Source organism: Convolutriloba macropyga, chromosome 11 (assembly GCF_964194025.1).
Source record: "Convolutriloba macropyga chromosome 11, txConMacr16.3, whole genome shotgun sequence".
Taxonomy (NCBI): domain Eukaryota; kingdom Metazoa; phylum Xenacoelomorpha; order Acoela; family Convolutidae; genus Convolutriloba; species Convolutriloba macropyga.
In genome coordinates this window covers 55,987,940-56,005,434 of record NC_134478.1, presented here as the reverse complement: position 1 = coordinate 56,005,434, position 17,495 = coordinate 55,987,940, and the positions used below count along the sequence as shown (strand labels likewise).

The window sequence follows — 17,495 nt, the reverse complement described above, 5'->3', positions numbered from 1 at the left end:
TAGAATATAAACGGTTAGTGATTACACGCCAGTATGTTTCAAGCTCAATGTTTCAATTTCATCCGCAGATTTCTATATAGGTTTGAAATTTGTTTCTAAAATATTGCAATCTAGTTCGTCTGAAATTAGAAAAGTAAATAAGTTTTCTGAAAGTGAGTATTGGGTATCTTTTGCCACAATGGTTTGTTAATCACCTAGCACCACTTGACAGCTTGTAATTCACTTGGAAATTTGAATTCTTTAAATCGATGCTATATAATTTCGAAATTCACCGAGTGCTATGACGTACCACAAGTTGAATCTACTCTTCCATAGTGATTTTTATTTGAAAGTGAAAATTGAAATGATCGAATCTCTGAAAGTTTCAAGTTATTAATGACCTTTAAGATCTTAGAATAAGAATAGGAGGTTATAGAGACGCACCAGTTAAATGCAGATGTGTACTGCGAAGCTTTTTGCTGTGTACTCTAGTCTTTTTATGCGATTTTTCCCATGACCAATTTTTGTCGGACCCATGAGTTTTTGTCCTAAAAACGGAATAAACAGCTAGCGCCCCGCGAGCATTAAGTGCTCTTAGAGCCTTTCAGCTCAAACTGCTTTCGAGACATATACTTATGGTGTGAAGGACGGTTCTTAGAGGCGAGCTACTGACAAAGCCAACCGCTCGCCGGTCGTTTGAGAGCAGTTCGCCCGACGTTATTCGGTCATGTTTATCGATCATGTAATCGGTCAACTTAGCCGAACTTTGTTTATATTGGTTAATGCTAGCCGCGAAGCAATTGCGGCTATTAGTGTGGAAATCGTGGGTTTTTTAATTCGTTGTCTCCAGCGATTATTCTTGCGACCATTGACCTATTCAATTTTCTTGACTTCTACTGCTTTGTAATTAAAATTTGGGATCTTTTCCTTTTGTGCCCCCCCCCCCCCCCCAGTACGTTATGCGCCCCCCAGTTACAGAGCACGTGCCATTACATAGTAAATCACCATGTAAAAATATTGCACGTGCGTCTGGGGGGTGCAAATATGCGCCCACTAAGCTGGGGGGGGGGGGGGCACAAACGGAAAAGACCCAAAACTTGTTTACGTGACGTCATTTCTGCTCTTAGGTCAATTGCGTGACGTGCCTCACTCAAAAAAATTGACTTCTGAATTCACTTATGGAACTTCAGATTTTATGAACATTACTAGTTAAAGATCAATAGTGTGCATCTAAGTAGTGCCAAACGTATATGCCCTAATTCTTGAGATTTAGAGTCTTGAGTATTTGATTTTGAATATTGATTTTGAAAAGGCTCTTTTAGGGCTTTTTCCTTAGAGCGTATGTCGAAAAAAATTGACAGTCCCAATATAACCCAAAAAAGTCGAGTTGTCTACTAAAAGATTGGTGCTAAATTTGTCTGTTTTTTTCTTTGCTTCATTTCCATGGAAGGTCCCAAGCGTCTATCGCGGCTATTTTCCGGCAAGCTGCCTGCTATGTAATTGAAATTGAGCTTTGTCCTGTTTTTTTTACAACCTTATTATGCTTGCCAAATATGACATTTCTTACCCAACTTGATCTGATGCTCAAAATAGTTAATTGTTTGTTTTCTAGGATTTCGATTTAACCCAGAAATGGGTTTCATGCACAATTCGCAATTTGATATATCTATTGAATTTATTCAATTATCATGGCGCCGTTCTTTCAAAACTGCTCAACGCCCTTTTTGGCATATTGGGTAGTTTTGGGAGATCTGGTCCGGTTAGTCTCCCTGAGTGTTCTGTAGATGCTACGACTAAGAAGTTGAATCTATCTTCAGCTGTTTCAGAGGAATTTTGCCGACTTTATTTGGTTTGTCAAGAGGAGTTCGCGTTTTGAGCAGAACTAGTTAAAAGTTACTTATTCTGACATCAAAAAGTATGTGCAGTAAGAGTCGGAAAATTAAATAGGAAAATCGTAAGCTTGTCATCAATAAGACTACAAATTCAACTAAAACTAAGTGAAGAAAACATGATGTTTCTTTTACTCGCATAAAAGCTTTCGTTGAAATGAGCAAAAAGTTGGTTTTGTAAAACTTTAACAGCAGACTCCAAAATTCCACTGCAAAATCCTGAACATAAAATTTCAATATTTTGATTTGATGGCGTTCTAGTATACTTCTGAAATGGGAAACCATTTTAGTTTTGGAGAATCTAGTGAGACCTCCAAATACGCTTTTATGCATTTGGCTGTTTTTGCGTTTCGATGCAGTCGGGAAACTTTGGCCTAAACCTATTCAAAAATTCAATCTGCGTCTCTGCAAACTCTTATCTCATGGTTTCAGTGCTCTTTGTTTGAAGTCCTATGAAGCAGATTTTTGTTGCAAAAAGCACTTTTTAAAAGGCATGGTTGTTAGTAGTTTTTATAGATTCGATATGTAGTAAGGCATTACAATTTACTGTTTCGAAGAACGTTCCAAAGTTGGTGCTTTTTCCGGTGCGGGTAATTGGTTTGATGCTTTCCGGCATTTTTAGCGAACGATTAAAGTTCTAGTGCTCATGATTTCTTGATTATAAAGACCCCTGCCTTTAGTTACAAACAATTCCTTTACTTTATAAGATTTTTGATCTATGAGATTTCCAAAAATATCTTTCGGTACTGTATTATGGAGGTACTGTATAGTTAGATGTAGTACAAATGACTCCAAGATCCGTTGTGATGACCTATCTTGATGTATAATTGGTTAAATTTTAAATTGTCGGGACTTTGGATTACTACTGAGTTTCCTGAGTTTGGTTTGTTAGTTTATTTTGGTTTTGTTTGAAAGGTTATTTTCACAGTGGACCAAAGACCAATGAAGTATTGACAATTTCCTCAATTAAATCGATATAAAGACTGCAGAATACTATGAGGTTCAGATATCAGGAAAGTGAAATTTTTTGTTTCTGATAATAAGCAAAACATAAGCTTTAAATATGAGTTCTTCAGCTAAAGCCAACTGCTTAAAGCTGAATCAAGGCCCATTCAGTTTTCTCTCATTTTAAAGGATTGACGAAAGCTCTCTTTAAAATGAACATGTCTGAATTAAAAATTTCTATGAATAGTTCTGTTAAAATCCAACAGGAGCTACGCGGGTGTCAAAGTGAAGCTCTTCATTCTCTAATTAATTAGATTTTAATGTTCCACATGCGAGGAGGTTAATATTTTCCACGCGAGTTCAGCACACACAGCTTTTTAGTCCAACAGGTGATGGGTAGGCGTGAAAAGTGTCCTTTGACCTAAAGTTAAATCTATCTTTAGCTGTTTCAGAAGAATTTTGCCGACTTTATTTGGTTTGTCAAGAGGAATTCGCGTTTTGAGCAGAACTGGAAGTTAAAAGTTACCTATTTGGACATCAAAAAGTATGTACAGTGAGAGTCGGAAAATTAAACGAAAATCGTAAGCTTGTCATCCATGAGACTACAAATTCAACTAAACTAAGTGAAGAAAACATGATGTTTCTTTTACTCGCATAAAAGCTTTCGTTCAAATGAGCAAAGTGTTGGTTTTGTAAAACTTTAACAGCACACTCCAAATTTCAACTGGAAAATCCTGAACATAAAATCTCAAATTTTTGATTTGATGGCGTTCTAGTATACGTCTGAAATGGGAGTGAAAACTACTTTAATTTTATAGAATCTGATGAGACCTCCAAATACGCTTTTATGCATTTGGCTGCTTTTGCGTTTCGATGCAGTCTGGAAACTTTGGCCTAGACCTATTCAAAAAGTCAGTTTGCGTCTCTGCAAACTCTTATCTCATGGTTTCAGTGCTCTTTGTTTGAAGTCCTATGAAGCAGATTTTTGTTGCAAAAAGCACTTTTTAAAAGGCATGGTTGTTAGTAGTTTTTATAGATTCGATATGTAGTAAGGCATTACAATTTACTGTTTCGAAGAACGTTCCAAAGTTGGTGCTTTTTTTCCGGTGCGGGTAATTGGTTTGATGCTTTCCGGCATTTTTAGCGAACGATGAAAGTTCTAGTGCTCATGATTTCTTGATTATAAAGACCCCTGCCTTTAGTTACAAACAATTCCTTTACTTTATAAGATTTTCGATCTATGAGATTTCCAAAAATATCTTTCGGTACTGTATTATGGAGGTACTGTATAGTTAGATGTAGTACAAATGACTCCAAGATCCGTTGTGATGACCTATCTTGATGTATAATTGGTTAAATTTTACATTGTCGGGACTTTGGATTACTCCTGAGTTTCCTGAGTTTGGTTTGTTAGTTTATTTTGGTTTTGTTTGAAAGGTTATTTTCACAGTGGACCAAAGACCAATGAAGTATTGACAATTTCCTCAATTAAATCGATATAAAGACTGCAGAATACTATGAGGTTCAGATACCAGGAAAGTGAAATTTTTTGTTTCTGATAATAAGAAGCAAAACATAAGCTTTAAATATGAGTTCTTCAGCTAAAGCGAACTGCTTTAAGCTGAATCTAGGCCCATTTAGTTTTCTCTCATTTTAAAGGATTGACGAAAGGTCTCTTTAAAATGAACATGTCTGAATTAAAAATTTTATGAATAGTTCTGTTAAAATCCAACAGGAGTTACGCGGGTTTCAAAGTGAAGCTCTTCATTCTCTAATTAATTAGATTTTAATGTTCCACATGCGAGGAGGTTAATATTTTCCACGCGAGTTTAGCACACACAGCTTTCTAGTGCAACAGGTGATGAGTAGGCGTGAAAAGTGTCCTTTGACCTAAAGTTAACTCTATCTTTAGCTGTTTCAGAAGAATTTTGCCGACTTTATTTGGTTTGTCAAGAGGAATTCGCGTTTTGAGCAGAACTGGAAGTTAAAAGTTATCTATTTGGACATCAAAAAGTATGTACAGTGAGAGTCGAAAAATTAAACAGGAAAATCGTAAGCTTGTCATCAATGAGACTACAAATTCAACTAAACTAAGTGAAGAAAACATGATGTTTCTTTTACTCGCATAAAAGCTTTCGTTCAAATTAGCAAATTGTTGGTTTTGTAAAACTTTAACAGCACACTCCAAAATTCAACTGGAAAATCCTGAACATAAAATCTCAAATTTTTGATTTGATGGCGTTCTAGTATACGTCTGAAATGGGAGTGAAAACTACTTTAATTTTGGAGAATCTGATGAGACCTCCAAATACGCTTTTATGCATTTGGCTGCTTTTGCGTTTCGATGCAGTCTGGAAACTTTGGCCTAAACCTATTCAAAAAGTCAGTTTGCGTCTCTGCAAACTCTTATGTCATGGTTTCAGTGCTCTTTGTTTGAAGTCCTATGCAGCAGATTTTTGTTGCAAAAAGCACTTTTTAAAAGGCATGGTTGTTAGTAGTTTTTATAGATTGTTTAAAAATTTCTATGAATAGTTCTGTTAAAATCCAACAGGAGTTACGCTAGTTTCCAAGTGAAGCGCTTCATTCTCTAATTAATTACATTTTAATGTTCCACATGCAAGGAGGTTAATGTTTTCCACGCGAGTTTAGCACACACAGCTTTCTAGTGCAACAGGTGATGAGTAGGCGTGAAAAGTGTCCTTTGACCTAAAGTTAACTCTATCTTTAGCTGTTTCAGAAGAATTTTGCCGACTTTATTTGGGGTTTGTCAAGAGGAATTCGCGTTTTGAGCAGAACTGGAAGTTAAAAGTTACCTGTTTGGACATCAAAAAGTATGTACAGTGAGAGTCGGAAAATTAAACAGGAAAATCGTAAGCTTGTCATCAATGAGACTACAAATTCAACTAAACTAAGTGAAGAAAACATGATGTTTCTTTTACTCGCATAAAAGCTTTCGTTCAAATTAGCAAATTGTTGGTTTTGTAAAACTTTAACAGCACACTCCAAAATTCAACAGGAAAATCCTGAACATAAAATCTCAAATTTTTGATTTGATGGCGTTCTAGTGTACGTCTGAAATGGGAGTGAAAACTACTCTAATTTTGGAGAATCTGATGAGACCTCCAAATACGCTTTTATGCATTTGGCTGCTTTTGCGTTTCGATGCAGTCTGGAAACTTTGGCCTAAACCTATTCAAAAAGTCAGTTTGCGTCTCTGCAAACTCTTATCTCATGGTTTCAGTGCTCTTTGTTTGAAGTCCTATGCAGCAGATTTTTGTTGCAAAAAGCACTTTTTAAAAGGCATGGTTGTTAGTAGTTTTTATAGATTAAAAATTTCTATGAATAGTTCTGTTAAAATCCAACAGGAGTTACGCTAGTTTCCAAGTGAAGCGCTTCATTCTCTAATTAATTACATTTTAATGTTCCACATGCAAGGAGGTTAATGTCTTCCACGCGAGTTTAGCACACACAGCTTTCTAGTGCAACAGGTGATGAGTAGGTGTGAAAACTGTCACTTAACCTCCTTTCCGGGCATATAATGAAACCTCGAGCTAGATTTCTTCATGCTTTTGCTTTTAATTTTCATGCTTTAGGTTTTACGCGGTCTTCTAAGTTCTTGAGGATAACTGTGGTTGCTAAATTAGCACCTAAGCACGTAATTTTTGTGATTGCAAGCGGATATCAGACTCACACAATTACTTCGTATTTTTCGTATTACTTCTTAGATTTTGACTGCTTCTTTAATGTTAGTGGTCTTTTAATGACTCTCGTTAATGTCAAGAAATTTATTTAACGTGTTTCTCGAGGCACATTAAAAAAGTTTGTTTCAAAACAATTGCTGTGTGTATGCAGAATTTTCAATTGATTGTTTTCTAAATTTTTTTCCCTCCTGAATGACTCTTTTAGCTGACATGAGACTTAGTAGCGGATTTTCAGAATTCTTAAATGTAGTCTTCCTCATTGTTAGAGAGCCGTTAAAAAGCATTCTTTTACAAAGCATTCCTGTTGTTTTTCTGGCGGATACGAAAGATGAATCGTATTTGAAAAGAATTGTCAATTGCGTTGATTCTGGATTGGATTGGCGTTCATTTTCTCGGATCAAAGTTGATAATCTAATTTTTGGTTTGGAACTAAAATATTTCACAATTCTTTTGGCCATTTCTGGATTGCGAAATTAGAAGATTCTATAAAGTAGTGGGAGAAACGTCCACAGAAACGAGCTTAAAAAATTTATACAGGACGATGCCAAAGTCACTTGACGTTCGCTAGAAAAGCTAATTAACGTGCGTATCAATATAAATGATGAAGTTCTATATGTAATAATGAAATACTTAAAGCTTAAGGAGCGTGTTCAATCGGATAGGCACTACTTCCACTAGCCAAAATTCTGGCTGTTTTAATTTCAAAATGAGTTGAGTGCTTTGTTGCCGAGTCTGTAAAAGTCATCAGCGGGCATCTAGCTGATGATCTTAGTCGTTGGTCGATTTAGTTACTCATCTGCATACTTAATTGCTTTTTTCTTGGGGGTGTAGTGAAATACATTTCAAGTTTAAATTAACCAGTTCTCTGCTTTGGTTATTTATTTTATTTTGTACAATTTGTTCGATATTTGTTCTAAGTTTTAACTTGATATCTCGTGGATATCTGGAATATCAATTTAGACCAATACCTTGCTTTAAATCTATTAATTTGGAAACAGATTTGTAACGGGCAGCGTCACACACTCTGGATACAGTCTTTTCTTATTTATTCCTTTTGATTTTCACACGAAATCAGATGCATTTTTTTGAACTTGTGTGTATGCAGAATTTTGCCTAAGCGTTTTCTACATTCGTTCGATTCCACTTCGAGTGAATTGTGGACTATTGACTTTAATTTTAGTGTGATTTGAACTGCGCGCACTCAGAAATTAGGTCTGTTAAAATAAACGTACTCGAAGGGATGTCCGTAAATAGAGCCTGTAGAGTAGAAGGTAATGTTCCAGTGTCATTTTAGAATCTGCGGATTCGAAACCCCTGAACGAAAGCACTTGAACCACAAAATTTTCTAGTCTATACAACTTCTCAATTGTTTGCCTCGTCACGAGTTAGCACACACAGCTTTCTAGTCCAACAGGTAAAGAGTAGGCGTGAAAACTGTCCCTTAACCTCCTTTCCGGGCATAAACGAAACCTCGAGCTTGATTTCTCATGCTTTTGCTTTGATATTTTTGCTTTAGGTTTTACGCGGTCTTCTAAATTCTTCAGGATAACTGTGGTTGCTAAATAAGCACCTAAGCACGTAATTTTTGTGATTGCAGGCGGATATCAGACTCACACTATTACTTCCGTATCGAATGTTTTGAAATCCAGGACGAAGCTTATAAATCAATCACTTCATGGTTGAAGACATTCAATCTGTTGCTGTGCCTCGATTTTCTGAAGAAATAGCGTTTAGATTTTGACTGCTTCCTTTAATGTTAGTGGTCTTTTAATGACTCCCGTTAATGGCAAGAAATTTATTTAACGTGTTTCTCGAGGCACATTAAATAAGTTTGTTTCAAAAAGACAATTGCTGTGTGTATGCAAAATTTTCAATGATTGTTTTCTAATTTTTTTTATTTCCCTTCCTGAATGACTCTTTCACTGACTTAAGACTTAAGAGCGGATTTTCAGAACTCTTAAATATAGTCTTCCTCATTGTTAGAGAGCTGTTAAAAAGAATTCTTTTACAAAGCATTCCTGTTGTTTTTCTGGCGGATACGAAAGATGAATCGTATTTGAAAAGAATTGTCAATTGCGTTGATTCTGGATTGGATTGGCGTTCATTTTCTCGGATCAAAGTTGATAATCTAATTTTTGGTTTGGAACTAAAATATTTCACAATTCTTTTGGCCATTTCTGGATTGCGAAATTAGAAGTTTCTATAAAGTAGTGGGAGAACCGTCTACAGAAACAAAAAATTTATACAGGACGATGCTAAAGTCACTTGACGTTCGCTAGAAAAGCTAATTAACGTGCGTATCAATATAACTGATGAAGTTCTATATTTAATAATGAAATACTTAAAGCTTAAGGAGCGTGTTCAATCGGATAGGCACTACTTCCACTAGCCAAAATTCTGGCTGTTTTAATTTCAAAATGAGTTGAGTGCTTTGTTGCCGAGACTGTAAAAGTCATCAGCGGGCATCTAGCTGATGACCTTAGTCGTTGGTCGATTTTAGTTACTCATCTGCATACTTAATTGCTTTTTTCTTGGGGGTGTAGTGAAATACATTTCAAGTTTAAATTAACCAGTTCTCTGCTTTGGTTATTTATTTTATTTTGTACAATTTGTTCGATATTTGTTCTAAGTTTTAACTTGATATCTCGTGGATATCTGGAATATCAATTTAGACCAATACCTTGCTTTAAATCTATTAATTTGGAAACAGATCTGTAACTGGCAGCGTCACACACTCTGGATACAGTCTTTTCTTATTTATTCCGTTTGATTTTCACACGAAATCAGATGCATTTTTTTGAACTTGTGTGTATGCAGAATTTTGCCTAAGCGTTTCGATTCCACTTCGAGTGAATTCTTGAATATTGACTTTAATTTTAGTGTGATTTGAACTGTGCGCACTCAGAAATTAGGTCTGTTAAAATAAACGTACTCGAAGGGATGTCCGTAAATAGAGCCTGTAGAGTAGAAGGTAATGTTCCAGTGTCATCTTAGAATTCGCGGATTCGAACCCCCTGAACGGAAGCAATTGAACCACAAAACTTTCTAGTCTATACAACTTCTCAATTGTTTGCCTCGTCACGAGTTAGCACACACAGCTTTCTAGTCCAACAGGTAAAGAGTAGGCGTGAAAACTGTCACTTAACCTCCTTTCCGGGCATATAATGAAACCTCGAGCTAGATTTCTTCATGCTTTTGCTTTGATATTTTTGCTTTAGGTTTTACGCGGTCTTCTAATTTCTTGAGGATAACTGTGGTTGCTAAATTAGCACCTAAGCACGTAATTTTTGATTGCAAGCGGATATCAGACTCACACAATTACTTCCGTATCAAATGTTACGAAATCCAGGACCCGAAGCTTCTAAATCAATCACTTCATGGTTGAAGAGAACTTCAATCTGTTGGTGTGACTCCTCGATTCTCTAAAGAAATAACGTTTAGATTTTGACTGCTTCTTTAATGTTAGTGGTCTTTTAATGACTCCCGTTAATGTCAAGAAATTTATTCAACGTGTTTCTCGAAGCACATTAAAGAGATTTGTTTCAAAATGACAATTGCTGTGTTCATGTTGAATTTTCGCTCGACTGTTTTCTAAACTTTTTTCCCTTCGTGAGTGATTCCTTCGCTGACTGAGTCTTTGTTGATTTCAACTGCGTTTACTCAGTAATTAGGTTTGTTAGAATAAACTAATTGTGAGAGATGTTTGTACCTAGGCCGTGTACAGTAGAACTCAATGTCCCAGTCTGTCATTCCAGAGTTTGAGTTCAAACCCCTAAACTTTTCTCAAGACTATGTTCTTTCGAAATAGTTTGACACGCCGCGAGTCTTTCGAGAGCAATTCGTCCGGCTTAAATCAGTTTGATTATTTGAAAAATATTGAACGGTCAAATTTTAATGTTGAAAGGAGCCGATAGTTCTAAAGTCCCTTCAATATAGTTTTCAAATTGTTGAAAAGCTTTCTGTTAAGAAGCATTTTTCTCGGAAGTGTTTCCCAACAGGTGCGAGCGATAAAACGTATCTGATAATGTCAATGGCGTTGACAGTGGATTCGATTGCGCTTAAAAATTGGGCTCTAGTTTCTCGGATCAGTTGCTTTACTGATTTTTGGTAGGGAACTGAAATGTATCGCTATTTTGTCGACAGTTTTGTACGAAATTTAGGTTTCTATAAATTACTTCCAAAAACGTCTACGAAAACGAACTTCAAAATGTATAGAGCACGATTTCATTACTGAAGTCACCTGACGTTCGCTAGAAAAGCTAGTTTACTAGCCTATCAATATAGATGATGATGTTCTATTATGTAATAGTTGAATACTTAAAGCTTAAGGAGCGTGTTCAATCTGATGGCTACTACTTAGCTCCTCTGTCCAAAATTCTTTGTTTATTTTTCAAATTGAGGTGAGTGATTTGTTGCCGAGCCTGTAAAAGTCACGAGCGGCCATCTAGCTGCTAACCTTACAATTGAAAGATTGTGGTCGATTCAATTTGAAAACGACTCGTCTGCGTACTTAATTAAATTGCTTTTTTGGGGGTTTGTGATATACGTTTCAAGTTTAATCATTTCTCTGCTTTTGGCATAGCTATTTTATCTTCTGTACAATTTATTTGATATTTGTTCTAAGTTTTAACTTGAAATCTCGTGGATATCTGGAATATCAATTTAGACCAATATCTTGCTTTAAATCTATTAATTTGGACACAGCTGCAAAAAGACTGTCAGACACTCTGGGGACAGTTTTTTCTTATTTAATCATTTTGAATTTCTCTCACACGAAATTTGATGCAACTATTGTGGACGTGTATGTATGCAGAATTTTTGCCTAACCGTTTTCTACATTCGCTCGATTCCACTTCGAGTGAATTCTTGACTACTGACTTTAATTTTTGGGTGATTTGAACTGCGCGCACTCAGAAATTTAGTCTGTTGAAATAAATGTACTCGAAGGGATGTCCGTAAATAGAATCTGTAGAGTAGAAGGTAATGTTCCAGTGTCATCTTCCTCAATTAAAAAGTTTCCTCAATTAAAAAGCATTCTCTTACAAAGAGTTTTTCTGTTAGTGTTTTGCAACGGATACGAAATCGTATAAATTGTATTTGAAGAGTTGTCAATTGCGTTTGATTCTGGATTGGGTTGCGCTCAAAAATTGGCGTTCATTTTCTCGGATAAAATTTGCTTCACTGATTTTTAGTTTGGATGTGGAATAATTCACAATTCGACATTTTTGGGTTGCGATATAAGTTTCTATAAAGTGGTTCCGAAAACGTCTACAAAAAAGGACCTTCAAAATTGTACAGAGCTTTAGAGATTTCAGTTGAGTACAGAGCTACAGATTTCAGTACTCAAGTAACTATTGACGTTCGCTAAAAAGGCTAGTTAACTATCGTATCAATATAGACACTTTCTATACTTATGTGTAATAATTGAATACTTACTTTAAAGCCTAAGGAGCTAGTGTTCAATCTGATGGCTACAACTTGAATTCAATTCGCGAAATTCTCGCTGTTTCAGTTTCAAAATGAGTTGAGTGCTTTGTTGCCGAGCCTGGAAAAGTTATCAGCGGCCATCTAGCTGATGAGCTTATTATGAGATCGTAGTCGATTTTAGTTAAAAAACTACTAGTCTGCATACTTAATTAAATTGTTTTTAGGGAGTTTTAATTGAATACGTTTCAAGTTAAATTAATCCAGTTCACTGCACTGGACAGTTGATTTTTTTTACAGAAAGCTTCCTAAAATGCAAGCAACATTTTTAATAGCAATAAATCCATTTTTAAAGTTTAATTTCTTGGATGACATCTAATGTGACTTGTCTCGGTGTGCTACTTGATACTCCCTTACGTTCTTTTTTAATGTCTAACGCTGATCAATACTTTCCTTTTTCTGTTACTTTAGACAAAACTGTAATAGGCTGGCAGCATCAAAGAACACGCATTTTTGGCTGTAAGCGCCAAAGAACACGCGTCGATTTTTATTTATACATTTTTAAATGTTCTCCATCGAAGTTTGATGCAGTTATTCTAAACCTGTGTTTGCAGTTTTCGCTTGACCGTCTTCTACATTTTTTCGATTTTTTTTATTCTTTTGATTCCTTCACTCTTTGATTTTTGAGGGATCTCAATTGAGAGCATTGAGAAATTAAGCATTGATATAAACCGATTGTGAAAGATTACTGTAAATAGACCTTGTAACGCTGAAGTTAATGTCCCCAGTCTACCTCACTAAGAGTTCGAACCCCCTAAAACAGTCAGAACCTATTGCACCATGAACTGTTTGCCAGTCTGCGCCCTTTTTAATTGTTTGCCTAGGCGCTCTTCTAGATTTGAATAAAAAGCTATTCAAGGGAGCGAGTTTTTATGAATTGAAAGGAGAGAATTGAAAAACTAGAAGTCCCTTCAATATAGATTTTCTCATAAGTGAAAAGCATTCTGTTAAAAGGCATTCTGTCAAGAAGCATTTTTCTGTGCGGAGTATTTCCCGACAGATGCGATAGATAAAACCTATTTGAAAAGTTGTCAATTGAGTTGATACTGGATTCCATTGAGTTCGAAGTTTGGGCATTCATGTTGCTTGCTTGGATCAAAATAGCTACCATGATATTTGGATTTGAACTGAAAATTTTCTCAAAATTCAGACTTTTTGGGGCGCAAATTTGTTGACAGCATTATACAGAATAGTTCAAAAACGTTTACAAAACCAGCTTCAGAAAATCTAAAGAGCAGGATTTCGATACTCCATTAACTAACGATGATCGCAAGAAAACCTAGTTAACTGGACTATCTATAGACTCGTATGAAGTTCTATAATTATATGTACTAAGTAAATACTTTCTTGCAGCTTAAGAAGCTCGTGTTGAAACAGATAGCTACTAGCTGAGTTCCTTAGCGAAATGCTCGGTTATGTAAGTTTCAAAATGAGATGAGTGCTTTGTATGGCTGTCTTTTTAGCAGAAGAGCTAACATCTGCTTTTTGGAGTTTTTAGTGAAATACGTTCCAAGTTCACTTTTTCAGTTACGTTCTGAGGTTCTGACTTTTGGATGTCTTGTGATCATTTTGTTCTTGATTGGACCTGATATTTCTATCGCTGAGTTTTTGAAAATTGGCTTGTATTTCAAGAAATATTGCAGAAGGATTTGCTGTAACTTTCTTGCGTGGTTTTAACATTTTGCCTTAAAAGGTGGAATCTGGGAGAAATTGTTTGAATCCTAATTACATAGCTTAGCTGACATATACGAATCAGTAATCTTCTGTTGTACGATGTACTTGTCTTTGAGATAATCTCATTTGTTGTCGCGGTTTTCTAACACTGTTAATGGAGAAGAACTGAGAGCCTATTGAGTTCTGTGACTCCCAAAGTCCTTTTTTTTAAAGAAAAAAAGCTAGTGATACACCGCCCAATGATGTAAATCTCAGTTCTTGTTCGTTATTCTTGTTTGGAGATTTAAGTTGAATTATTTCACTTAGACATTCGTGATCAAAAAATCTGTGGATCTGTCGAAGTGTTTTACTCATCATAAATAATGTTGAGACATTGCCTTCATGAAATATGAGCTAGGAATAGTTTTCCTTTACAACTACTGACCTTTAGCAACTGATTTAACAAATAATTAATTGTGAGCTCAATCAATATTAATTCAAATCAGTGGAATATTAAGTGATCTGGTTGAAGCTGTAAGTATTGTGGTTAAATAAGGTATGATCATTTGTGGCTTAAAAGCAGATGCTTCAAATTTTTCTTAAATTCATCTGTCTGGATTTGATAAGTTCCTTGGAGTTAGTATTAGACGGCGCTATTGAATTAGTTTGAAGTGTTTAGAAGACATTCTAAAGAAGTTGGAATAGTTTACAGATTCAGCATTTAGAAGAACAGATAGAGAGAGAATATATTCTGAAAGTGGACGAAAGGTCCAAGTTTCTCTAATTATAGAAAGCTAGGGTATCGTTTCATCACTTCACTGAAAATGTTAGGTAATGTATAGAACAGAAATGTACAATTTTTCTGTCAAAATGAACACGATAATTACAAGGTGTTTAGTCATCCTATTTGGTCGTTAGTAATTTAATTCCTTTTCTGATAGAAAACGTAAATTGTGAAGATGTATGATATTGAAGTTGTATCAACATGATGATTACTAATTGTTGATATTTTTGAATTTTCTCAAATATAAAAACTGGCAAAGGGGCATAATGTGACAGACTAGCAAAAACTAAATTGTAGTTTCCAGTTATGATATAATAGAGAGATTTCGGCATTTAGTTGCTTGATCTTTTAAACAATGGCATAACGATGATGTTAATTCCCTTCAAAATTGTGTCTTCAATTAGGCAAGTCATACAATATTTTTTTGGATGGATAGGCATATTATGATTTCACGTAATGGTATTATGATTAGCTCCTTTTTTAGGGATGTCAAATATTGAAACGTTCAGTTAGATCTTTTTAAAAACTGCTATTAAATTGGTTAAAATTGATATTTAACTGTTTTAATCAAGTATATCAAATGAACTAACCAAATTCTGGTAGAAAAGGCTGTTTAAACTTTAACCCCTTCTGTGTTTAGGTTCGACAATTGGTTCGAATTCGAAGAGCGCAATCAACCCAGCCGAGGTGGAGTTGACGGTTATTCGCGACTCCACAAAACGATAAAACCCTACATGTTGAGAAGACTGAAAAAGGAGGTTGAAAAAAGTCTTCCGCAGAAAGTTGAACAGATTCTACGAGTAGACATGTCAAAATTGCAGAAGCAGTATTATAAGTGAGTTCTCCCTGGTTTTGATGTACCCCTCAAATAAAAATATAAAAATCAACCATGTTAACTGGCGATTGACAACTGGGAACAATCCTAAAGCATCGAAGAACAGTCTCTCAGATGTCTCCAGATTAATTTTCAAAAAAAAGCAACATTGTTTACTGTCAACAGCATTTGAGGTCTGCAATATATAACTGCTATCAATGAACTGGTTTAGGGTTTTCTATAAGCGCACGCTAATATGAAAAGTTTGCAAGAGTTTGATATTCTCTTGAGCTTGGATTGTCGGATTAAATTATCATCCTTGCACAGTCTTCCGAAAATTTCAATTCGTATATTTCAGTGGCTTTAAAATTTTGATGTAATTTTTGCTCAGGTTAGCGACAACAATTTGAGGACCCCATTTTATCATTTAAAACCTGGTCGCTATAAAGAACTAAATCCTTTTGAAGCAGACAGCCATTTCATGTTACACAACTAAAACAACTAGTGATAATAGAATAAAAATAATTCTTTGGACATAAAAATGTTAAATACTTGTTCCCGGTTGTCACTTAACTTTGGTACTTCTGCCTGACAAATCATCAAGAAAACGTAAAGTTTATCGCAATCAACTGATAGCTGCAGGTTTTGCTAACATTGAATGTGTTGAAGCTGATAATTTTGTTTTCAGGTGGATCTTAACGCGAAACTACGAAGCATTGAATAAAGGTTTAAAGGGAAGCACGAACAGCCTGCTCAACATCATCGTAGATTTAAAGAAGTGTTGCAATCATCCGTGGCTAATTCGCCCTCTGGATCCTCTGAATGAGCCGAGCGACAGTGAGAAACTACAGGTGAGCTAGTTAGCGTGAGTAGGACAATGTTTCCGATAGCTGGAAATAGGACGTGACTTAACAGTCCATTAAAGGAAAAATTTGAAAGTATTAGAGAGTATGAATTAAGATCGGAAGGCAAGAAGGAAAATTTATATCTTTAGCTTTTTAATGGGACGGGGCTAAATTTACACCTAAGAAATTTAACTGTTGCTTTAGCAAATTATCAAAGGAGGAGGGAAGTTGTGGCTGCTTGACAAACTGCTTGTGCGACTTTACGAAACAAATCATCGAGTCCTCATTTTCTCTCAAATGGTCATGATGCTGGACATTTTGGCCGAGTACTTAACGCTCAGGCACTTCAGCTTTCAGGTACAAAATTGACAGCGTGTTTGCTTTAGTCAATACATGGTGTGCTTTTTCCACTGAGGTTTTTGCATTGCAGATGAGCTTGAGTAGCTTTATTACAGTGCGGGACACACAATTGGAGGAAGATTGACAGAAACTGCTTTGTACTGGGTAAATACATTTATTAAGCATGTTTTGACTCGGAGGGTTAAACGGAGGTGGACAAAAATAGGTTAATGAAAAGTGCATCAATCCCTATGTAAGGATCCTTCTTCGTTACTTGATTGTGTCGTAAAAACAAGCGCAAAGATTGAAGGCGCCTGCTGTCATTTTACAGCTGAGTCAGTTATTGGAAAATATCGTATCTACCAGAACTGAACTCTTACGGGACATATGCAACTCGTCTTTAAAGGATCTCCCTAAAACTGTCTTATTCTGAAAAGTTCATCTTTGTACATACGCAACTATAACTCCTCTTTATTAGTGGCTTGGTTATTTTTGAATAAATTTTTTTATTGAAATCTTTTTGAAAATATTTACCGTCAGAAGAATGTCGTTCAAACTGGATGAGACTGGGTTTCAACATAACTGTAGGCAGGTTAAGTGTAGACAAGATGATCAAATCAATTTGGTTTGTAATTTAAAAAAGGGCCGATAAAAGTTTTGTGAAACGCGAACCTGTAAACACGTTTTCATCGTGAGACCTATGAACTGCTTACTGCGTCCGACGCTGGACAGAATATATTCTGCTCTTTGAACCAGTTTTTCAATTGAAACTTGCCCGATAATCTGAGCTGGCACTTTCAAACTTGCAATAATTTTGAGTAGAAAAATTTAGCGACATACTAGTCAGGAGACTAGATTTGTCTACTAGCTTTGTCGACAGTTCATATCTCGAAGTAGTTCCTGCAGCAGATGAACTGGATGACCACATAGTGAATGACTTATTTAATTGATACGACGCTTTAAACAAGTGAAAGAAGCCTAAGTGTGATGATGCCTTAAGAGCTTGAGCTTGCTGTTTTTACTTCTGTAGGAGAATGACGGAAGTTGAAAGTCAACATAATT

The 17,495-nt window shown here is 35.7% G+C and overlaps 1 protein-coding gene across 4 annotated transcripts in view; it reads left to right on the top strand.

The window, feature by feature from the left end:
• The window catches only part of LOC142349456 (chromodomain-helicase-DNA-binding protein 1-like), a 369,586-nt gene that overhangs the window by 339,190 nt on the left and 12,901 nt on the right, over window positions 1–17,495 (top strand). For all 4 annotated transcript variants that reach the window (XM_075401033.1, XM_075401031.1, XM_075401034.1 and 1 more), the window contains 3 exons: window positions 15,076–15,270; window positions 15,938–16,100; window positions 16,299–16,451. In XM_075401033.1, the coding sequence (XP_075257148.1) occupies window positions 15,076–15,270; window positions 15,938–16,100; window positions 16,299–16,451 (511 nt within the window). The remainder of the gene's footprint in view (window positions 1–15,075; window positions 15,271–15,937; window positions 16,101–16,298; window positions 16,452–17,495) is intronic.